General features: G+C 47.8%; 1 protein-coding gene across 2 annotated transcripts in view; it reads left to right on the top strand.

Annotated features, from left to right (window-relative positions):
* The window catches only part of Cdyl2 (chromodomain protein, Y chromosome-like 2), a 164269-nt gene extending 141062 nt beyond the window's left edge, over positions 1-23207 (top strand). The window contains exons 4-7 of one of the 2 annotated variants that reach the window (XM_017312996.2): positions 2508-2680; positions 8713-8923; positions 12619-12762; positions 16643-23207. In XM_017312996.2, coding sequence (XP_017168485.1) covers positions 2508-2680; positions 8713-8923; positions 12619-12762; positions 16643-16801 — 687 coding nt within the window. In that variant the 3' untranslated portion in view covers positions 16802-23207. The remainder of the gene's footprint in view (positions 1-2507; positions 2681-8712; positions 8924-12618; positions 12763-16642) is intronic. The other variant, NM_029441.3, reaches the window with a different exon arrangement.
* Positions 23208-25065: the final 1858 nt, after the last annotated feature.

Raw genomic sequence — 25065 nt, 5'->3', positions numbered from 1 at the left:
CTGCGCAGTTCAGAATTCAGATCAGTATCAAACATGCATAGACCCTTTCCCACCAGGATGTTCCTGTCCTAATTCTGGAACCCAAGACGGTATTAAGTCACATGCGCAGGCACTAAGGTTTCTGAAGGACTGGAGGTTGCTCTTCAGCTAACTTGAAGGTGATGAGATTGGTTTTGGAAGGGAAGGTCTCTGTGGTCTCGGTGTCACCACGGGGTCCTTAGGGCAGAGAGGAAGACAGAAAATCAGTGTCAGAGAGAGGCGGAGTGAACGGTGAGTAGACTCTCTGGCCTTCGCTGGTTTGGAAGATGAAGAGTGGAGGCAGGAGCTAGGGAAAATGCAGGCAGTGTGTTCTCCCGTATGGCCTCCAGGTCGGGATGCAGTCCACCAGCATCTGTCTGTTCTCAGCCTGTGTCAGACATGGCGTTGCGTGTTCTCTCTGACAGCTGAAGGCAGCTCCCGCAGCATCCGCTTTCAACTCCGTGACTTACACTTACTGCTTGTTACTTCCTCTCTTGTTTGTGTTTTCTGTCTGTTTCTCCATCCTGGGCTCAGGGAGGCGGCTTCAGACTTTGCAGTTTGCTTAGTCTCCCCCTAGCTCCGTTTATTCTGATGTTAATCTAGCCAGAGATTCCTGGCTTTGCTGCCCATGGGATTCGCTCTCTTCCTCAAATCTTCTCATTTCATTCTCTGTTAGTCACCATTGTCTGCCTACGCCCTTCCCCTGGTTTGGCCATTTTCAATGTATTCTAAAATGTTATAGACTTTGAGACCAATATTAACTTAAAGTCATCATGTCCTTCCCGTTTGCGTGCCAGTCATATTTCTCAAATGCGTTGTCATTTCCCTGTGAGCCCATCCACGCTGGGGAGTCTGTCCCTGTGCAGCTCTCCTGTGGCTTGAGATTCGGTTTCTCTCGAAAGCACTTCTGTATATTCATTTTTATGAAAGGCCTCAGGGACATCTCTAGCTTGTATCCAATTCCCACATCAGTCAATTAATTAAGTCTTAAAGGACTTTACTTTTTATTTCACATATACACACAAACACACACACATCTGGGTATGCTTTTGTGCACAACTGCAGTCTCCTCAGACGCCCTGCTCCTAGACCTGGGGTTAGCAGCTTTGAGCCTCCCGACACAGCTGTCAAGAACCCAACTTGAGACCTTTGCAAGAGCAGCGTGTGCTCTTGACTGCGGTAGAGATGGCTATCTCCATAGCCCTTTCTTCTTCTTCTTCTTTTTTTTAAACTTGACTATCTCTCAACCCTGTGGTATTACAACTTTGTGTTGGGGTTTTAAGTTCTTGTGGGAGATTTTACCTACAGAAAATGTTCAGGCAGCTTGTTCTGTGATGTGGAGGAAGGAAGGGCCATACCAGTTAGTATTCGATTCCAATGTAAGTTTCCTGTCTAGGAAGCCTTCATTTTGCATCCTGGCCACACTGCTGCCGGTCATCCTGAATGCCCAGGCTCTTAGGAGATGTTGTGTAGGTGGCACGGACAGTGCTCGAGACGGGGCTATGATTGGAATGAGCCAGAGTGTGGCGGGCTACGGGTGTGGGTTCATCCTGTGCCAGCCTTTGAAGTCCTGCATTCTCGGCGTGTGGGGCATGCGAGCGGCAGTGCACCAGCTGCTGCTTCTGTGATGACTTTGGTAGCCTGGGAGAGGTGGCTCTGCTCTCTTCTTCACACTGCCTCACTGCTCCACAGCCAAACAGGAGGCTCGGTTATCCAGAGCCAAGATGCTTCGACAGGCAGCTCCACCTTCAGCTGACGCTTCCAAGTGTGAGGTTACAGCCAGAAGCTGCGAGAGTCACTGAGTTGCTGTGGGCCACTTTTGAATGTCTATCACTGAGGCACTGTGACAGTCTTAAGAATACAGCAGGAACTAAGAAGATAGCTTTCTGATTATTGTTCAAACCATGGTCTAGCTGGGGCAAACAATTGAAATTCCCCTGTGGTAGCATGACGAGGAGAGCAAGATATTCACAATCTGGGCTTCACTATTCCCTCTGAGGAATGAGAACTTTCAGGTGGCCTGTCATTTATTGCTCACCTGGAGAGAATTCTAGACTGGCAGATCCTGAATCTTGTGGATAATACACAGCAGACTGTGAACTTGGTCATGTCTACATGCTAAAGCATGCTGACCATGGGCCACCTATGACCCCTGCAAGGGTCTAGGGAGATAAAACAAGAGAAAATTTTAACTGAGACAACTAGAGGCTTATATAGCTCACCAACGCTGTGCAGAGGACCACTTTCCCATGCTTTTTAAGGGGTTCAACCAGCAAATAACCTAAAGTTGGCTAACAGAAGTTCATAGAGACAGATCAAGTTCACACCAGGCTCCCAGGACTTCCATGTTGATCCTTCCGCTTTCACTGAGGGTGGTGTGGGAAGGTTTTGGTTCAGTGAAGTTTCTTTCCCCGGGGATGGACGTGTGCTTCCATTCAGGGGAAGTCTCTCAGACATTCAAAGCTCTGCGAACTCACCTCTGCCTGCAGATCATGAAGGAAGTCCGGCGAGCCCTGTGCAACGCGGCCACAGATGACAGCAAGCTACTGCTGCTCAGTGCCGTGGGCAGTGTGTTCTGCAGCGGACTAGACTATTCCTACCTGATCGGCCGGCTGTCCAGCGACCGGAGAAAGGAGAGCACTCGAATCGCAGAAGCTATCAGGTGAGTCCGACCTCTCTCTGAATGAACGCTTTGGGGAGCCTGCCAACGGTGACCAAATTTAGCCAGTTAAAAGTACAGGCTGCCCAGCTGTAAACGTACATCAAACAATGTGCGATTTTATTTTTAGTGTGAGTATATCCTCGGCACCATTTAGGACACCAGGACATACTTACATTTTAAAATTACCGTTGATTTATCTGAAGTTTGACTCTTTTTGATGCCAGGGATCAAACCCAGGGTCTTGTACATGTTGGACAAATAAATGTTCTACCGTTCAGCTCCGTTTCCATCTCTGAACTGTGGACACGAGCTGGCCAGCCGACGTTTTGTCTGTGGCCCCATGGCAGGCTTTGCTCTCCATAGGTTGCATTTCATGCCCGCCTCCCCTTTTTGTTTTTTGTTTTTTTAAAAAGACATACCTATTTTTCCCATTATGGCCTGCATTGGCAATGCCTGTGATACTTTCTGATTCCACCTTCTGCCTGGTAGTATGGTCTTTGATTATGTAGCCATTTCTGTGTCCTGGACCTGATGTGACTCAATTACTAGGGAGAGAGTGAAGATACTATATATACATCTATGGCATTGGTAGACAGGGTGGGTCTAGAGTGCCCCTTTCAAAGTCTGTGGGTCAGATGTGTGAGGTCTTAAACACAGGATAATTGTCTATTTGTTATTTCATTTTCATGTGTGTAGGTAGGTGCACGTGTATATGTGTGGGTACATGTGTGCATGCACAGTGGTCAGAGGTCAACCTCAGATGTTCTTTCTCAGGCGCTGCCACGGTCTCTCACTGGCCCAGTACTTGCCCAGCAGGCTAAGCTGACTGGCCAGTGAGCCCCAGCCCCACCTGTCACCACCTCCCCAGCTCTGGGATTACAAGCAAGCATCTGCCAAAAAAGCTCTGCCTTTTTTTTTTTTTTTTAAAACACATGGGTCCCCATGCTTGTAAAGCTAGCACTTTTTTTTTAAACCCACTGAGCTGTTTCCCTAGCCCCTCCCACTTATTCATAACAAAAGCAAATGAATGAACTCTCCAGCCAGGTCATTTAGCTGCTTGATAGAGGCCACTCATGAGCCTCTCTCTGGGAGACTTGCCCTTGTGCCTTCCTCAAGGGATGAGACACAGCTGAGTCACAGCCCATGGTCTCAAGACCAGGGATGTTTACTCCACGCGGAGTCTCGGAGCCTCAGGCTGCCGACTGCTCAGGGTCTCTCAGTCCTGTGGATGGTTCCAGCAGAGGCTGACTTCCGTGCGGTCACTCAGGGAATCAGAGGATGCGGTGGATAGCGCGAGGACGTTCCTTTGTGTGAATTCCAGGCCCGACTTTGTATGAAGTGTTGCTCAGGAATGCCTGTGTGCTTCCCCATGCAGCATCCTCCTCCTCAGGAGAGAACTAAGAAGCCTGGACCCCTTCCTGCGGGGAGAGGGGGGTGTTGACGTCACTTCCTGTTTTCAGGGCGCAGCCAGCTCCTGCCTGTGAACCCTGCAGTTTCTGCCTTGTTTGAGCTCAGCTGTGTCTTCTCAGTGCTGGCTTTGCATGAGTTGAAAGAGCAGCAAAGGCACTAGACTGATTCCCTCTTTATCGACGGGGCCACCAGAGCATACCCCAGGGACCGAAGAACCCACCGTGACCCTAGAAAGCCTAGCCCACAGTCTGCACCTGGTTACCGATCCCACTACAGGTGCTTGTGGTATCTCCAGCCCAGGCAAACATTTAAGATCCAGCCCAGGGTTCTCCTTCATGCAGGAAGAGCTAACTAGCACTTGGACTTCTTGTCCTCAGAGAGATAGAAAACACTTCCTAATCTATTCAATCCATGAAGCTGAGTTAATTCTTAATGGAATGGAGAATGGACCTGAAGTAGCCTCTAAGTGGGAGGTGATGGTATGTGGCTGGGAGTGACACAGGAAAAGGCGTGACACGTGAAATAGGAAAGGGGATGTGACAGAGACTCAAGTAAAGCAGCTGCCAGCCATGGAGCACCCAAGAAGGCTGGCACCATCAGCAGGTGAGGGGGGAGCTCTGGAAAGCTCCTGCCTCAGTACTCAGAGTAGACCAGGACCTGGAATGTGGACTTCTTGTCTCCAAGTGCACTACAGAATAAACTTCTGTTGTTTTGAACCACGGTTTGTGGTCACTGTCATAGAAGCCTTAAGTTTTTAAGGAAGGCATTAACACTCAGAATGCCCCCGACCTTCTGGGCTCATCCCATCCTTCACTAGAGCATACACGGGCACACACACACAGACACACACACACACACACACCACAAACACAAGTTATTACCTTTATGTTTGGGACTGCCGTTCTGCCAGCCACAACTGTGGAGTAGGCTTTTAGAGATCTTTCTGAGCTTCAGATGACAGTTGCCATGTGTGGTCTGGTGCTCGTAGACCCTGGACAGCCTGGCATAGCTCTAGCTGTCCTGGCTCTGGTTAAAGGGAATGAGTGCCAGGGTCACAAGGGAAGTAACAATTGCTTCAGGCGACACAGTGACGTCCCCAGTGGTAGCATTTTGCTTGAATTTTCTCTGGGATAGAAGAATGGACCACAGACTACCATGAATTAGATGAGAGCTGCATATAGAAACAGAGGCCTGGTCATAGAAGCCTGACCCATTATTCCTCATATGCTGGGCACTTGCTACTCTTGTTGAATTCTCATTTATCAACATGAGTACCCGGCATTGGCCTTCCTATTGTATAGAGGGAGAAAAACGAATCTCTAGAGCCCAGGCAGCTTGTCTAAGATCTGGCTGTTAGTGAGGGACAGAGTTGAGATTTGACTTTAACTGTCAGACTCCTTTGATGTTCCACACCACTTTCAAGCGTCCCATCTGCCTGGTCAGGCTACAGGCACAGGGCTTGAGCTGAGCAGAGGGAGCTATCTGCAAAAGACCAGAGTCAGTCTCACAGTCGTGGACGTGGACGCTGGGGGAAATACAGAGCAGTCCTCTGAGCCCAGCCCAGCCCTGCCACTGAAGCGGGATCAGATATCTGAGCCTCAGGTCTGTAATGCAATATCCTGTTGGCTGTTTGGCTTGTGCATCCTCGGGGGCCTTGTGATAGAGATCTCACACCTGAGGTAAGAGAAAAAGGATGGGTGGGGGGGTGGTCCACACATCACATTTACATCAGAACGGTGAAACTGGAGCAGCTGGTGCTGGAAGGCCAGGGCTGTATGGGCTTCAAACCTATCACCTCTTCAGGGTCCCAAGTACCCATACACAGAACAAAAGTCTCTGGGTCCTGATGTGGAAGCCTCTGGGAGGGATGGGGTGTGCAGTAGGTTACTGAATGGGCTCATGGGAGTCATGAGGACATCAGCAATATCTGCCTGAGGCCCACAGCATGGAGGCCGGTTTCATAGTCATGGACTTTCCGTAGCTGAGAGCATCTGACGAATCTGGGTCAGTGTGTCAGGAAGGGCTGTGCCGATGCCCTTGGTATCCCCAGAGGGAGTGTCGACTGAGAGGAAGGGGTGGTTTCAGGAGTCTAGGAAGTCTTGCTGTGTCTCAGATCCTAGATTTTAGATCCTAGATTTTAGATTTGTACAGAGGTTCTTAGAAAAGGGATGTCTGATGAAATCCACCCAGCTCTTGGCTTCCCTGGACTATCCATGAGAGTTCCATATTCTTAATAGGCTCAAGCTGCAGCGGTAAAAATAAGCCAGTGATCTAACCTAAAACCCAGCCACAGAGGGAAGGGAGAATCCAGGAGATGGCCACTGCAAAACCAGTCGCCAGAGGGGGATGGTATTGGAATTCTCTCTTTGAAGCAGGGCTGTGACTACAGTGAATCGATCATCATGGTCAGTGTGACATGCAAAATGAGGTCAAAGCTGAGTACCTCCTAATAGCTTATATAGAGAGATCTTACGGTCCCCCTACCTTAGCAGAGTATAAAACAGTCTTTCCTACAGGAGAAGCTGACTCCAGCTTATTGCTGTTGTCCTTGTCCCTTTTGATAAATGCTAGCAGGGGAAACATTGTCAACAGACAGTATTGACGCAGTTCCATGTCTGTATTAGTTAAGCATTAGCTGCTATAACAAATAAACTCCCAATCTCTAATGGCCCGGTTTTGATCAGTGTTAGGAGGGGCATTATCAACAGAATGTATTGACTCAGCTCCTTGTGTATATTAGTTAAGCATTCTGATAGAATAAATAAATTCCTAATATATAATGGTTCAGCGAGACCAGAAAATTTTCTTCTTGTGCCTGGAAAAGTAAATAAATTACCATCCATTCCTGGCCGTCCTCTGAACAGTGGTATAAGAATCTAAACCCTTCTATCTTGTGTTCCAGTGGTGTCCTTCAGTTAGATGGCAGGGCTTGGAGATTTGCATGGCGGTGGCGGGGGTGGGGGGGGAGCTTAGCTCACTTGGCAAGGGTATATGTGCTCTATACTCATGGCCAGACCTTGGTAACTTGGACATAGCCAGTTACAAAGAAGCCTGAGAAATGTGGACTATTAGGAGGTCAGGAAGAAGGGGGAACAGAGGCAGTTCTTTGTATCTCTTCTAGGAGACCACGTATTTCTTCAAGGGCTATTTATAGGGTGCTAATGTCAACGTTGACAGAAGCCAGGCAGTGCCACAGGAAGATCTGTGAGTGTCCCTTGAAGCTAAAAGGGTAGAGGATTAATAAAAAGGCAACCGGACTATCAGTAGAGTAACTGCAAGTTGTGATGGTGGCCTGTGGACATGAACGGTAGGCAGGGTCAGGAGTGGCAAGAGAAGCCCAGAGAGGTAAGCTAGGGCAGACTAAAGTGGTTCTCGTAGTTCCCAGTCTTCCTTCCAAGAACACTGAATGCTGGCTTCACTAGATGTCTTGTAACTTCCCTCCATTCCCAGATGAGTTTTAACATTTTTATAGATCTCGGGTAGCAACTAGAGGAAAGACAGAGAGCCTTTAAAGGCAACAGAAGTCACCTCTAGGGGCTGGAGAGATGGCTCAGCAATAAAGACTACTTTCAGCTCTTCCAGAGGATCTGAGGTCAGTTCCTAGTGCCCATGTGAGGCTTCTCGCCACCAACTGTAACTCCAGCTCCATGGGATCTACTGCCCTCTTCTGGCATCCAAAGGCACCTGCACTCGTGTTGCATGTGCACACACACACACACACACACACACACACACCCACACACACCCACAGAGTGAGTAGGGGAGGTAAACATCATGCCTAGTGGCCCTGTTTCATAGTAAATACACATACTGTAACCTAGATGCAGAATGTCGGCAGAGTAAGCATCACTCTGTTCCTTAGACTTGAGTCTAGAAGCGTCCCAATGGGAGCCCAGCATCCTTCCCCAGTCCTTGTCAAGGCCCCCCTAACGTCAGACCCTCATAAGCACCGTGGAACCAACCCTGATGACTCTAGCATCTCTCTAGGTAATTCAGAACCAGCCCATCCCAGGATTGGAAGGGATCTTAGGTGTCCCTAGGGCCTGCCGGCGTCCACCATCGGAAGCTTGAACACTACTTCCATCATCACTCAAAGTGATCAAGCCAAAGCCAGATTTCCCTCCGAACAGTGAAGTCATCCCTCCCCAGCCGCTGCATCTTGTTCTGGGATGTTAGGTCATTTGTTTTCCCCTTGAGATGGAATTACCCTTGAGGGGTACTTCTGAAGGGGGCCTTCTTTAGCTCTTGTATAGAACTATGATGTTCTGCTTATCTTCCTTTAAGGTCTACAAGTTTTCAGTGTCTAGGATGCCCATAGAATTCACGGTTAAGGTCATGGTTTTTGAGTTCAGAGGGGGAGGTAACGAGGACTGAGAACTAGGCTGACGTCAGGCGTGGACTAGGCCAGCAGGTGTGTACCATCCCATTCATCCTCTCCCCGCCCTGTCCCCCAGAATCTGCCAGCTCTGTGCTTCTGTGAGTAGGGCATGTGGCCTGTAGTTGGCCTCTACCTGCTTCTGATGACCAGGAATTGTGCCGTGGCTCCTGGGAGAATTGGGGGGAGCCACAGACCAGCAAATACCAGCCATTAGTGAAAGAAGTTCTTCTCTCTCTTTCTCCAGGGACTTCGTGAAGGCCTTTATCCAGTTTAAGAAACCCATCGTGGTAGCCATTAATGGGCCAGCATTGGGCCTGGGAGCCTCCATCCTGCCCCTCTGTGACATCGTATGGGCCAGTGAGAAGGCCTGGTTTCAGACACCATACGCTACCATCCGACTCACGCCTGCTGGCTGTTCCTCCTACACCTTCCCCCAGATCCTGGGTGTGGCGCTGGTAAGCCTCCTGCTTCCTCCATAACTTCTTGCTTGGTCTGAGAGGCATGTGTCTGGGTCTTAGCAGGGCCCTTTTCCCAGAGTTGGAGTACAGCAGTGCCCTATGAGTGAAGCCCAGGTATCCATTAGACCCAACGAATCTGCTCTGGCATCCTCTGTTGTCCCAGAACCGCTGTGACTGAAGGCAGGCTGATCTCAACCAGACTGAAAGGTCTTCAAGCTGTGGGTGTCGAATGGAGTAGCTGAGCTGAGCCGACACTGATGCTGCCGAGTTACTGTTTACCTACTGTGCTGCAGGCGCCATGCACACAGAGGCCCCCTTATTCCTCATTACACTCTGGTAAAGCTGTGCCTTTGGGAGAGATGAGCGCTGAAACCAACAGCCGCAGTTATCAGAGGTCTCGCACAGTGGTGGCAGGACAGGTCTAGTCACAGTAGTGCCGGCAGGACATAGAGAGCATTCACGGTGTGTAGGGGCCACACACAACCCCATGAGGACGATGGTGGTGGTTACCAGTGAACATATGTGGCAGACCAAGACTCTGATGACTAAGGAAGCTATCTAAAGCCGTGCAGTGAGCTAAGGGATTTGCTCAGTTGGTCTCAAGGTCATAAGCACAAGGACCTGAGTTCAATTCCCAGAACCCACATTAAAAACAAAACTCAGAGTAGTGGCAGATGCTTGTAATCACCCGACAGGAGAGACAGACAGACTTGGGGTTTGCTGGTCAAGCCTTAAACTACCTGGTGAGTTCTAAGGCACGATGAGACACCCATCTCAAAAAAAGGAAGGTGATGGCGCCTAAAGAATGACACCTGAGGTTATCCTCTGACCTCTAGACACACGTATGTTCACATGCACATGCATGAAAAGTGGTTCTCAACCTTATTGTATGCCGCAACCCTTTAATACGGTTCCTCATGTCGTGGTGACCCTCAGCCATAAAATTGTCTTTGTTGGCACTTCATCATGTTGCCAGTGTTATGAATAATAATGTAAATATCTGGTATGCAACCTCCTTTGAAAGGGTCATTCAATTCCTGAAGGGGTCCTGACCCCACAGGCTGAGAGCCACTGTCCTGGGGTTTGCATCTCTTATGGTTCACTACACAGTCTGTGTTCTCAGCCCAGCCTGCCCTAAAGCAGAAGTACGAATGAGGAGCGAGTCTCAGAGAAGTACAGCCAAGGGTTCAGACAGTACAGCTGGACCAGGCAGGTGTTAGAGATCACCTTCACATGCAAGGTGGTGGGAAGAAGGTAGCCTAGGTGGCCCAGCTGACCTGAGCCATGGACCGTGCCTGTCAGGGAGGAGGCTGGGACGTTGATACAATCAATGCAGGTTTCCAGGAGGCCTGCTTAGTGAATGCAGGAGGCTCTGACATTCAGGTTATGGGAGAGCCCAGAGTCTGCTAGGGCTGCCTAGCTCTGGTGAAAGGGACAGCCCTACTGCTGTAGAGCTGTGAGTACACTGTCCAGTGCCCTCTTGCCCTGTCACGTGGGTCTCTTGCTAACCGTTTCAGTTTCAGTACAGGCTCCAGGGTACTTTTTTTTTGGAGATACTTATTACGTAATCCACCTTTAAGCAAGCCCCGGTTACCCCAAGGCAGCCTGCACGCTAGTACACTAGTGAACTCTGACGACTTCTGTCCGTGTAGGTGCTCTGGAATCCCTGGGCTGCACAGAGAGCTTTACAAGTGGGGTGGGGGTGGGGTGAGATGTCCCAGCCTGCCTTGGCCGTCACTGTGAGTGGCTGAGTCGCCATATCCCTTCTGCTTTATTAGTGTCCTTACTCGCTCCTTTCAAAATCGGTCCCTCCAGCAGTAATGAAGACAGTGTCCCTCCATCATGACCTCTGAACCACACACCAGGTGTTGGTCTGGCACCATCTCCAGTGATCCAGCCTCACCTGGGAGCCCACAGCCCTGGCTGTCAAATGCCTCTGGCATGGCGGAGATGCCTGTGAGGTTTAAATGACTTGCCCAGAGTCGGAATCAGGACCAAACTTTATGTTGCTATTTTCTTCGCTCTAGCTTGTGTTATTTGTTCTTAGTGGTCCTTGTCAGCAGTTCTCTGGCCTAGCCAGCTGCCCAAGAAGTCCCTTCCTTGGGTCTCTAGATGAGACCCATGTTTCTCTTCCAAGAGTGCACTGGAAGAACAAGGTTGGCGATGACCGGGAGACTCCCGTGTATTCCGAGAGACCACGTGCCTCACATCTACCTCAGTGTAGTATCATATAGGTTCACAGTGTAGGTGCAGGCTGGTGTGTATCACAATCACAGACAGACCCCACTTTCCCCAGCTTCCTGTGAGGACACAGAAGATGGCCATTCTCTTCCCAGCGAGTTCCTATCTCTAGTCCTGTCCTGATTTAGGCACCACATCTTTTATGGAGCAGGCCAGCAGGTGGGACTTAGAAGCCGTTTGGACTCAAGCCCTGTAGGATGTCTCAGGTGGCTCTTAGCCTCCTTGGTTGTGGCACAGAGCTGGGAAGTGACACTTTACCATTGACAGGAGCCCACACCAGCTGCTCCCCATTTTTGTGGCCATAAAAATGTTTAAGCTGTCTGGCATCATCTCTGCCTTCCCACCCCGGCTGGGACTCTAAAACTGTGTAGAGGGACATTTGTTCTCAGCCAAGTTCTGTCCCAAAAAGGGAGAGGGAGAGGAAGACACACCAGGGCCCCATAGTCTCCTTCAAGTGTACCCCTTGTAAAGGGCCCCATTTCCTTTTTTGTTTGTTTGTATTTTTTGTTTGTTTGTTTTTTGTTTTTCGAGACAGGGTTTCTCTGTGTAGCCCTGGCTGTCCTGGAACTCACTTTGTAGACCAGACTGGCCTTGAACTCAGAAATCTGCCTGCCTCTTCCTCCCCAGTGCTGGGATTAAAGGCGTGGGCCACCATGCCTGGCTAAGGGCCTCATTTCTTAAAGCTTCACCATTCCCCCAAAGAATCAAGCCCCAGAGACCAGTCCGTGAACATTCAGTTTTGGGGAACATGTACGGTCCTGTAGCACAGCATATGACAGCCGCCTGTTTCAAACCAGACGGAAACTCCTTTGAAGAGCTGTGTGCAGAGGCAGCCCAGCCAAGGAAGGCATGCTGTATCCGTCATAACTGTGTATTTATTGTCTGTTCCCCAGACCACCGGATAATGTTTCTCTATCTTGGTGGCAGGATTTTTGGGGTTCCTAATGCAGATATTTTTGATTGGCATACACACACACACACTTAATGGTTCTCCTGATAAGTTTTTACTCTCCATTTTCCGCCCTCCCCCCATCTCTGCACCTTCCTTCTTCCCTCACAGACTAATTGTCTACTAAGAGGAAAAACTTGCCTCACATTCCAGTTGGAAAGTGCTAACATGTAGGTCAGTTATCCCCTCCTTCCTGGACCAACCTTCGCAGGGCCAGGCTATTCGCACTAACATGGACATCTAAGGCAGCGCATACCCACCCCAGTTCAACCACTGGAGGAGAGTACTGCTGGATTCACGGAGCTTCAGTAAAAGGCTCCTTATGACAGTTTAATAAAAGCCGTGCCAGACGTTTGTATGCAGTTCGTATGGTGTATCCAACCCTAGGTTGTGAATCCAGCCACAGAGAGCAGAAGCACTCACACCTAGCTGGTCCAGGGCTCCCTAGAGGACATTGGAGGAGCTCTGTGCCCTCAGCTCTCTCCTGCGTTCGCTCTTTCAGGCCAATGAAATGCTGTTTTGTGGGCGGAAACTCACTGCCCAAGAGGCATGCAGCCGGGGCCTTGTGTCACAGGTCTTCTGGCCCACGACTTTCAGCCAAGAGGTCATGCTGCGGGTGAAGGAGATGGCATCTTGCAGTGCTGTGGTGAGTCCCTGTGTCATCCTTCTGCTTTTGTCATGAATAGATGGTGTGTGTGTGTGTTTGTGTGTATTTGTATGTGTATGTACATGCATATGTGTATGTATGTGTATGTGTACATGTGTGTATGTGTGCTTATGTGTATGTGTTTTTGTGTGTACATGTGTGTATGTGTGCTTATGTGTATGTGTTTTTGTGTGTATATATGTGAATGTGTATGTGTGTGTACATGTGTGTATGTATATGAGTGTGTATGTGTGTTTAATGTCTATGTGTACATGTGTGTGTATGTATGTGTACATGGCTGCATGTACATGTGTGTGTTTGTGCATGCGCACATACACGTGCAAATAAAATTCTGAGGCCAACTAGGAGTTTCTAAGTCACCTCTACCTTATCTCTTAAGACAAGACCTCTCACAAAACCTACAGCTTGCTAATTTGGCTTAACTGGCTGGACTGTGAGCACCCAGAGAATCCATCCTTATGTCTCCACTTCCCCAGTGCTAGGATTGTGAATGTGCACCACTATACTCGGTGCTAGTGTAAATGTGCACCACCATACCCAGTGCTAGTGCAAGTATGCACCACCATACCCAGTGCTAGTGTAAGTGTGCACCACCATACCCAGTGCTAGTGTAAGTGTGCACCACCATACCCAGTGCTAGTGTAAATGTGTACCACCATACCTAGTGCTAGTGCAAGTGTGCACCACCATACCCAGTGCTAGTGCAAGTGCACACCACCATACCCAGTGCTAGTGTAAGTGCGCACCACCATACCCAGTGCTAGTGTAAATGTGTACCACCATACCTAGTGCTAGTGCAAGTGTGCACCACCATACCCAGTGCTAGTGCAAGTGCACACCACTATACCCAGTGCTAGTGTAAATGTGCACCACCATACCCAGTGCTAGTGCAAGTGCACCACCATACCCAGTGCTAGTGCAAGTGCACCACCATACCCAGTGCTAGTGCAAGTGCACACCACCATACCCAGTGCTAATGTAAGTGCGCACCACCATACCCAGTGCTAGTGTAAATGTGCACCACCATACCCAGTGCTAGTGCAAGTGTGCACCACCATACCTAGTGCTAGTGTAAATGTGCACCACCATACCCAGCAGTTTACATGGGTTCTGGAGGATCAGACTTAGGTCCTCATGCATATGTGACGACTGAGCCATCCCTGCAGCCTTCCTGAGGCCCTGCAGAGTCAGTGAAGGGTTTTCTGCAGTGTAGGATTTACTGCCTCTTGGTACAGAATGCCCATGTTAGAGGAGGTGGCCCAGGATATGGCATAGTCTTATCCATGCCCTCAGAAGGGGTTCACGGGAAAGGCTTCTACTCTTGGGCAGCAAGCATGGTGTAGAGAGAAAGCCCTGAACACCCACAACATCACCAAAGTCATAGGTCAAGGGGTGGGACCGCCCAGGACAAGAGACTAGGGCATGCTGCCGCTATATTTGATTTCTTCTGTCCAGCCTGCTGCTTGACACATCTAAATATCCTCTTGACTCCAAAGATTCAGGAAAGGAGAGACAAGTCACACCTCCACTGAGGTGCTAGGGTTTCATTAAATGGTATTTGTTTTGTTTTGAGAGACTAGAGTGAGCACAAGAGGAGACTCTCCCATGGGGAGAGGGAAGAAAGGCTAAAACATGGAGCCTCAGGGCCAGCTCCAGTGGGTCCCAGACACTGGGGGAGGTCCTGCATTCTTGCCCTTAAGAAACTGAGTGCTTGCTGGTCTGGTCTGTGGGACATACCCTTGACCTCACATGCCTTCTCTCTCCACAGCCATCCCGCTGTGACACCCACCTGGTGATGTGGGCGTTTGCTTGGCCTCTTCTCTGCAGCCATTTATTGTACACCTACTGTGTGTGCGTACCCCAACAGGAGTCCTGCTCATGATAGTCTCCATAGGATGCCTGTGCACTTGATATGGACCTCGTACCTTACTGATTTTTATGTAGATCCTCTTTTAACTCTTGGCTGGGCTATTTACTCACCCTCTTTCCCTGGGATTCTCCATGTTTCAGCTCTGAAAATCTTGCCAGGAAACCTTATGTTCCCAAGTAAACAGGCATGCTTAATCACCTGAGAATCAACTTCACAGAGAGAGGCAAGGGGAGAGGAGAGCTCAAACAGGGCATGGGAGGCAGGAGGCAGGAGGTCTAGGTATCCAGAGGCATCTAAGCAGTGGCTGTGGCCAGTTTGCACAGAGGATGTCTGTCTGGACAGGCCTGAGCGGCTGTGGGGAATGTGGTCTGCACTCTGGGAAAGGGAAGCACCCAGGTGAAGCAGCTGTTTCAAGGATCACTGAGGGGGCCAGTTTGTAGGAAAGGCCCACTCAGGAGAAACTTCTCCACCAGTGCTATGGACCCAGGAACTTTAGGTGACTTCCTGAGAGAAGACTCCGCCTCAGAGAGATGCCTGCAGTCTTTGGAGGTGATGCCCTCAGGAGAGAAAGATTCCAGGATGAGAGGCAAATGCTCCTGCCACCAGCAGCCTCAGTCTATGCTGGAGTGCAAGGTCCTTCTAGAAGGCTGGCACCTATAAGTCTGCCCCTGGCCTTTGGCTGTTTCAAAGTCCTTAGAACAATGTGAATCTGTGTGTTGCCCCTGGGGAGGCATTGTCATGGTCGGGGATCAGCCAGATTGAAGTTCCTTATTGTGCTACTGTTGAATGATCCAGCCCTGGGCCAGGTTACCTCCTCCATCTACAGTAGGGGTTGAGGTTACCTCCTCATCTACAGTAGGGGTTGAGGTGTGAACTAGAGAAGCCAAAGAGATCAGAAAAAAAAATATGTCCATGAAGCCTGTTCATCTCGTGCAGTTTTAATGCTACAATTATTGTTGTTCGGCACTACGATTACTAGCACTCATTTCTCTAGTATTAGTGAGCTTACTCATTGCCATCTCACTACATCATTGCTCACTGGTGTGGGTTTTATGTTGATTACTAAGTTTATTATTGCTCCTAACCACAACCATTTCTGCGCTTGCTGAAAATTGTTACTATGGTGCAGTGTGATTCATTTCTCCAATTTACACAGTTATTATTCACTGCCACGATTGTTACAGGCTGCAACCATTCTTATGGTGGTGACTGCTAATGGTCCTTGTTACCCTGGACTGCAGTGACCACCACTGTTAACAGCTGAGCCTAAAAGAGCATCCTGTGGGGACTCCAACGACTCCAACGACCATTATGAGATCAGCTCATCACCTCCTTCTGAGTTCATAGGGACCCTTGGGTTTGGTTATTCTTCCTGACAGGTCATGAAAATGACTCTGTTCATCATCCATGGGGCCGCGTCAAAAAATGGTTTGCAAACTTGGTCATGAAACCCATAGGCAAATAGCACCAAGAGGCTGTGTGGACTCAGCCCCATGGGCAAAGTGCTTGTTGTGTAAGCATGGAGACCTGCGATTGATATTCCAGAAACTACATGTATAATGTGTGTGTGTGTGTGTGTGTGTGTGTGTGTGTGTGTGTGTATGTATGTATGTGTATATATGTATATATGAGAACCTGTGCTGGGAAGGAGTATATATATATATATATGTGTGTGTGTGTGTGTGTGTGTGTGTGTGTGTGTGTGTGTGAATATATATATATATGTGTGTATATATATACATATATATACACACATATATACATATATATACACACATATATACATATAATATACACATACACACACACACACACACACACACACACACACGGTACCGATCATATGTCACCTTAGGCAAGGCCCCCGAGTACCCTGCTTCTCTCCCATAGCCATCTCATGGTCACAGGCTCAACACCCTGACCACCTGAAGCCCCTCAGGACAGTGCTCAGCCCCAGGGAGAGCTAACCCAGCATGCGTTTCTTTCCAGGTTTTGGAGGAGTCCAAATGCCTGGTCCGAAGCTTCCTGAAGTCAGTGCTGGAGGAGGTGAACGAGAAGGAGTGCGTCATGCTGAAGCAGCTCTGGAGCTCCTCCAAGGGCCTGGACTCCCTGTTCAGCTATCTGCAGGACAAAATCTATGAAGTCTGAAGGGCCCCGGCTCACCTGCCCCCACTTGCTCAAGGGTCTCAGACTCCCAGCCGGGCCCTGTGTGTGTTTCTACCATCGGAGCCCAGGGTCCACCCTAGCCAAGAGTTTGTCGGGGTGTGTCTTCACACCTACGGTTGTATCCATTCCTCGTGCCCTTCGGTTGTTCCTCATTGGTTTGATTTTGTGTAAAGGTGGCAAACACAGCACCCTTGGCCTCCCTGTGCACCCTGTCCCAGCCAGCCATAGAGCCTTCCAGGGATCCATCTTCTAAGCGCTCCGCCAGGCCCTGTCGACCTTTCCCCCACTAGCTGAAACTCTCCTACCTTGGTCCAGAAGGGGGAAGACCAACCTCCCTCATCCTCCCGACTCAGTCTGTGTCTACACAGTGCCTCCAACTTGGAGATGAGGCCATCACAGTTCTCTGGTTATGTGATCTGGGACCAGGGAACGATCGTCTTAGGGAACCCACAGACCAACGAGCGTGCGGTAAGCTCTTGACTACATAGGCCTGGCTTCAGTCTTCTCTCCAATGCAACTCGGTGTGACTCTTAGGGCTTGGTCTTAATACCCAACTGAGTGATTTACAAACCCAGATATTGTACATTTAGAAACGTTTTGTTAAATATATATTTTTAAAACAACGTGTAAGTGGAAATTCTGATAATTTATGTGTATTATATGTAAAGCTAGTTTTGCAAAAAAAAAAGAAAAAAAAACAGAAGAACATGACTTACTAGGAAATTTTTTTCTTTATTTGGGTTTATTTTATTTATTTATTTTTGTTTATATATTATGAAGCCTATTGTTCACACAGATCTTATTTTCATACCACCCTGGACCAAATACTATTCAAGGTGCACGCCGTTTGGTGCGTTCTTGCGGTGAGCCACGTGGAAAGAGAGAAGAGAAGGGATTTTAAAAAGGCACAAGCCTGTGCCAGACCCTCTGTGTGCGGCTCATGTGACAAAAATGCCAGTTCTCTAATCTTCAAGGACAAGTCACGGTGGCATTTTCTCTCTTAGTCTCTGTCATTCAGGAGAATGGTGGACTCTGCTCTGTGTCAGCCCCGTCCCTAAAGTCGTGATGTTAGGAAGGGATGGCGAGCAGCCCGTCTTTAGGATGATATATTGCCTAGGGTGAGACTTTTTTTTTTTTTTTTTTTTTGCTCTAGGATAAATAAGTGAACTTGGATTTCCAAGACTTTTCCTTCCATATGAACTTTACTGTCTTGGTTGGCCTTCTGGGGGTGTTGAGGAAAAAAACAAAACTCAGTCCAAACCTGAACAATAAATCTTTAATTTTTGTTTTTTCTTTTTTAAGCTGAGAGAATACAAGCAAAGCCTTATCCAGCATGTAGGTCTCCTTGCCCCACTGGCCCTAGCCTACTGGAGCCTCCAGTAGCTGACTTTATGTCATCCAGTTGGAAGTCTGCACTGGGGGAGAGTTTGGGTGTGAGTTGATGAAGAGATGGGAAATGGAAGGGACCTGTCGTTGTGGTTGGGACCTCACACCTATTTGAGATCATGTGCTTAGAGAAAATTAGACCATGGGGCGTGCGTGGGGTTCCAGGCTAGTTCTAGATGGGTGACAACCTTGACCGCTGTTCTTTCTCTTCAATTCCCTCTGAGTTTCCCAGCCTTTCTCAGCCCTTCCTTGGTGACAGCCGGGCACAGCGCAGAGTCTGCACAGCTTGTGGAGGGGAGGTGGGCTGCAAAAGTAGAGATGGTTCTCTTTGGCTGCCCTTGAATGGGAATAGCTGCCCCAGTCACAAGTGGGAGGGATACATGGCCCTAAGCTCTGAAGGATGCAGACAGTTGAACGTTTGCATGAGAATTAGTGACCTGGCTCTAGACTATGGCTCCCGCGTATGCACATGGCTTTGTGGGCCTTAGAATGACCTTGCTTTGCTCTATAGAAATGCTTTAGAGCTCAGAAGGGTTCAGGAAGAAAAGAGTTTAAGTCCCTATTCTCCACCAGCCTGTGCCACCTTGGCCATGGGGAGCCTGAGAGTACAGTCACCTTGGCTGTATTTGGTCACAGGAAAAAGAAATTGGAGCATGTGGCCCCCTGGAGTCCCTATAGAACACTGTAGGAGCTGTGGGCTGACTGGGGTGTAGAGAATTAAGGAGCCTGAGCCTCTTGTCCCTTCTCTGCTGGGATGAGCTCCATGTACACTTAACCCCACGCCCTTAAGACATCTCCTGTTCTTTACATGTCTGAGTAACTCTTTCAGATCGCTGCCTCCTCTATAGGAAACACCTCCCCCAAACCTTTCTGATTAGCTTCTGATCAAGCCAGTTTTGTCCATAGGGAAGCAAGTTGTCAGGATTCTCTCTAGAAATAGCACGGGATGTTTAGAAATCCCTGTGATCAGCAGTCATCTTTGACTCCTGAGCATACAACCAGATATGCTTTCTCTCTTGGCCATTTGATGGGCGCCACACTTCCGAACATACTGAGGATCTGTGATGACTGAGGTAGACACTGACCATTTCTGAGGTGGGATTTACACCCCTTGTTTTTAAAGACTGTGTTCCGTCTGTTGGAAGGAGGTAGATCTGCCACATGGACACAAGGCATTTAGTCAACCTCCTGGGCTGGCCAAACCACAGGAGTTGGCATTTTCAGGCTGGCTGTTTGGGTAGTGTGGAGTTGGAATCCAGGTGACCCACATATAGCAGATTGAGCTGGGATGGAAAATTCAGTGGTTGTGTCCAGGTTACCCCCAAAGCTTTATTGAGGTCAGGTGCTGGCTCTCTCATCTTTTTACTTTGTACCCCATTGTCCTCTCTCCTCCCATGAGGTCCTTTTGCTTGACCTGTTACTCTCCTTGTTCCTTTTCCTACCACCCTTTCCTAGGGCCCAAGTAAATCTTTTGAGGAATTTTAGATGTCTTTGCAGGCCTGGTGTATGTGTCCCTATTGAACTTGGAAGGGCAGCTATGAGTGAGAGGTAGAGGCTTCCTCTTCTAAGTCAAGGTTCCCTCTAGCAAGCCATTTGAGACTCTCCTCTGTTTACCACAACCTTGGTGGTGGCAACTCCCATATGACCCGGCTGGGGTTAAGTGCTCAGATCCCAGGCGACTTTTGAAGAGTTATGGTTAAGATGGCCAGACCACCTCAGCACTGGGAAGCCACCACCTAATGTGGGTGTTCTTGGGTGACCCTTTACTGGGCAGAAGTAAAGTCCGAGGGAAACACATATGCAGAGAAAGGCGGGGACTGGGGGAAAATGGGGAAATGACGTAAAATCTTACTCTGTGGCATAAATCAAACTGGGAAATATCCTCTCGGAAGCGGGAAAAGATGATTTCCCTGAGTGAAGTTCAACCTGAGGACGGGAAAATAATGACAGGAGACACTGGGCAAGGCATATTTAAATCTCCGAATCCCTCTTTTACAAATAGCCTTGACTGAACGCTGAGTCCTATCCCTCACTACTAACTGCTGGTTTCCAAAATCCTCTTAAAAGGTTTGTTAAAAAACAAAATTCTCTCTCTCTCTCTCTCTCTCTCTCTCTCTCTCTCTCTCTCTCTCTCTCTAGTTTGGAATTTAGTCCTATCCCCACTCTTTTTCAATCTAATTTCTGTTGAAGTTTTTTTTTTTTGTAAAAAAATAAAAATTAAAAATAGAGACATCCACCAATCTTCCTATGGGGACGTTTAGAAGGAGGGCTTGCTTCTCTTCTGTGTTTCTTTATTAAGATACTGAGATCTGTTGTATGTATGAGCCAAGATGCCCTCACTAATATACACAGTATTTAAGACTCCACATGAGATTTCTTGAGTATTTTATTTTATTCCCTGTAAATGGTTTTGTAAAATCTTGGAAATGTACACTTTGGTTTTGTAGATAGATCTTTGGGGCGGGGCGGGGGTTGTCTTGCATGTGTGTTTTTTGTTGTTGCTAATTGTCACATCATTCTTTCTGCAGGTTTTGGTTGAAATGCTTATAGACCTTAATACAGTAAATATATTTTCAGAATATAAACTTTTATATTTCTGTGGTAAATTAGGACATGCGTTTTAGGCAATCTTTTCCATTAATATCACCTTTTCCTTTGGGGGTGAAATATATCTCATATTGGTTTGGTGCCAATGTTTTGGGGTTTTTTTTTTTTTTGGTCTTTAATTTTTTTAATTTAAAATCAGATAGTCATACATTATTAAGAAATCAAGTCAATTTTTTTTTCTCTAGAAGTCATTACGTTTGAATTCTAATTTGAAAATGTATTGAATTTGTGAATAAGCCTTACCATTAGGTTCAATAATCCTTCTGACCTTTCAAAACTACACGTGTAGTTCAAGATCCCCCCCCCCATAAATTCTCACTGTGTGGCAGTTGATGGAGTTCGGAAAAGAGCCTTAAGCTTGTTGCAAAAATAATAATATAATTAATTAATTAAAAGGGTAATACGGGTTGTTTCCTCCAAGTAAGCCATGTTGGTGGGCTCAGTGCAGTCTGTAAGTCGCTCATGGCTAATCTGAAGAGAGTGGTGGGAGGAGCTGATGGCGGCAGGGACCAGGTGGATTCCTCGGCGAATGTCTTTGGCCATAAGACTGGACCGAGGGTAGGTTTTCTTGAGCCACTTGTATTCTAGTAGTATGGTTGAGGGATGGTGCCAGGGAGGGCTGCTAACTCACCATTTGTTCTAAACAAATGACATTTCCTGCTCCTGACCCTGCTGGGGACCCCAGGGTAGCTAAAGTCCGTGCTCTCTGAGAGATGTTAACAAAGTTTACATAAGAGTCTTGCTGTGTAGACAATCTGGAGTCAGTTTCTGTTCCATCATCGGCATCGCCATATGTCCTTGGTGTTTCTGTGAGGAAGTGTGTGTCAAGCCATACTAGGGTGAAGTGTGCTGGATGAAGGTACTGTAGCTACAGAGAGGGAGCAGCAGGTGACCTGGTTCGTCCAGGGCTGTTTCGATGGCGAAAAAAATCACAGAGGGTAGAGTTAAGTCTCAAAAATCAAGTTATAATATCTTTTGGTAGGTGGCACTCCAGCCATCACTGGCTGATTCTCCTTACCAACCCTTGAAGTAGGATTTTGCATTTAGGGCTATGTGGCTTAGCATGCGGTCCATCTCTAGGAAGTGTCCAAAGTCACTTTCTCAGCCTTTGGGATTAAGATTGGCATGTGTCAGTCAGGAGACCTGATGTCTAGAGTGAAGCTTCAGCCTTACGTCTCTGGGTTTGCCTCACCCTCCTTACCCCGACATCTTGTCTGATGTGGGAGCTTACCGACTCCAGGATATTCAGAGGGTGTTGAGTGCTCCATCTAGTCTTTAACTTACCATTGTGCCATTAGTCCCAGCTTGAAGTTATTTTCTAATGTCTACGTTAGCTAGATTGTGAAAAAATAATTGCCTTTCATAAAACCAAGGACCAAAGATTCCATTATTCCAACCAAACATGAGTTTCATAAGCTGTAGGCACATCTGCATCCAGATGTGTGAGTTTCATGGCACAGAGGAACCCTTGGTTCCTCCCACCCCCAAACTCATGCTCCCTGACTTGCCATGCAGAGAAGTTGAATATCTCTTGAAAAAAGGCTCTGAAGGAAGAGTTTCTGAGATGGGAACTTAGTATCTCAGGTGGGTGTTTCTGCTTGTATAGCCTTAAGTTTTCATTTATCCCATTATAAAACGGAGGTCAGGGATCCCTCCGGGTATCTAACCACGGTCAACTCTTCCATTTGCACGTGGGCCTCCAGCTGAAGTTTTGCAGCTAGGTCTTCGGTAGTACATCCTGTGTGACTGCCAGATGTCCATCTCTTTAGTTTCTCATCAAGCCATCCCACTTCCTGCTTAGTAGAGCAAGAATGTTCCCCGGTGCCCCCACCATGGGTTGCCCCATTTTCATCCCCATTCACGATGATGTCATTGGCCTCTTAACTAATCCAGAAGACTGATGTTAAAGAAGTGGTATTCTACTGGTAAGGCTTATTACCAAACTTCGGATACTGAAGCAGGCTACCAAAAACATATCCAGCTCACCCTGGGAGTTTCTGGGTTGGATCACGGACGTAGCAAACACACCAAAATCCACGGATACCTTTGCAGGTTAGGTTGCTCATTTTCTTTTTCTTGCCAGATTTTCACGGGAAGGTCTTTAGTTCCGGATCCTTGTAAGTATGAGTCCTTCATAGGGTTATATGCAGGTTTAGCTGGTCCATTCTCCACGCTGTAAATATTTTCCCCAAACTGGGTGCAGTACTGAGGGTAATAATCTCCTGATTTATCAAATGCTGACTGTCTGGAGCAAATCGTCCGCTCTTTGTGAATGGTCCTGTAACGTATATGAACATATTTCTGGGTGCCTTAGAAGTTGTATTTTTCATGTGTGCTAATATGCAGTATTTATACATTGTGAGAAGCTGCTTTGAATAAAAAGATTGAAAATTTGTCTCCGTTTGTTTGTGTCCCCACCCCACCCCTATCCCTTTGGTGATCTATCTGTAGAATTCACAAATGGAGGAGTTTCCGGGACCTTGGAGGTGTGCTAGGGTTGTTGGCAACCCTGGCTACTCCATCCAGGTCTGGCCTGAAATGTCACTTGTATAGAGGGGCAACATTTGGATGCCAGAGGACCTTAGAATGGAGGAGACATTTTTCAGGGAGCTGACGTCACATTTATCTCTTCCCTGACATTCCTGCCCGCCCACCATGTTTTATAATATTATAGTCCCCATCCTCAGCAGATAAATATCCACAGAACTCAGTCTTATACAGCTCATGGTCAACAGTGATGTCTGTCACTGTGGACAAAGTCTCTCCATACCCAGAATCTTGTTGCTTTGTCTATTACAGCATGACTCTGGGAAGAGGCAAATGGAGGGGGTCCCTCTAAAGCATGCATGACCTCGCACATGGGGGAAGAGTGCAGAGGTAGTATCAGAAGTCTTCAAGGGTTTTGTGATAATAGAATTCTGAGTAAGAGATTTATATAAGACTATCTACCTGCCTATCTATCCATACCCACTCTCCAGCTCTTTATCCATTTATCTATCCATTTGTACATCTGTCAGTTCATTCATCCATCCATGTACCCATCCATCCATCCATCCATCCATCCATCCATCCATCCGCATATCTGTCCATCTATGCACCCACCCATTTATCTGCCTATCTACAAGCCTTTCCATCTGTTCATTCATTTAGCCCACTGTCACTTACATACTTTTATCCATCCACTCACCTACATTTCCATCTGTCCATCAGTCCATGTACCCATCCACCTGTCTATTCTACTGTCCACTTGTCTGCAATCCATTAATCTTTCATTCAGCTTTCATTGCAGCCCTATAGGCAGAGCCCCAGCCCCCTGCTCTGTGTAGGGAGCTGCAGAGGTAATAACATGAGTAGAAGCCTCAGATCCTCTGTCCTGAAATGTCATCATGGTGTCGAGAAGAACCATTCTTATAGCATCACAAATGTACTTGGAGCCGAGAAGTACTCAAACTCCATGGTGTTGCCTTTTAGTGTGCACATGCTAACCAGCCTGGGGCTATCAGGATGCCTCCGAAGCCACTTTCCCCTTCCCTTTGTTGTCACCTCTTCATGTTGACCACTGTTGGTCTTAGTGCCTATGTTCTCTCAGTTCCCAAGACTATTCATGATAAGGAAGGGATCAAGATCAAACCTGGACAGTTCTGTGCTCTCAACTTTCTGTCTTCCTGCTGGAAGATGGTGAAACCTTGTGGAAGTTTTGTAAGAAACGTTGGTGTCTCAGAATGTCTCTTGGGTTACTTTGCTGTGATATTTTATGGAAAGAGCTGCTTTCCCTACCAGGACAAGAAAATAATGTGGCTACACCTCCCTCCCCAGCCACACATATCAACTGGAAGATGGACAGTGCAGCGAATAAGCAGAGATCAGACTATAAAAGCCCCATTTTTCTTTTGAGATAAGGCCTCGTGTATATTAGGCAGACTTCAGGCTTACTTTATAGGCAAGGATGACCCTGTCTTTCTATCTCCCAAGAGCTGGGCTTCAGACGTGCACCATCATACCTTTATGAAGTACTGGAGATTGAACCTGGGACGTACTGCATGCAAAGCAGGCAAGCAAGCAAGCAGTCTACCGATTGAGCTATAGCCCCTGTCCCTGGAAAAGCAACTTTTATTGCCTTTGGGGGTCCTTTAGGTATGCTTAATGAGAGAGCAGTCCTCTGATCCTTGATGAAGTCCTGGTGGGCTTCAGCACCTTCCTGTCTCATGGGTGATAGTTCTACCGTCACAAGCACAGACTCAGCTGCCATCTGC

The sequence above is a fragment of the Mus musculus genome, chromosome 8 (genome assembly GCF_000001635.26).
Source record: "Mus musculus strain C57BL/6J chromosome 8, GRCm38.p6 C57BL/6J".
Lineage (NCBI taxonomy): Eukaryota > Metazoa > Chordata > Mammalia > Rodentia > Muridae > Mus > Mus musculus.
This window is presented reverse-complemented; position numbering and strand designations above follow the sequence as displayed.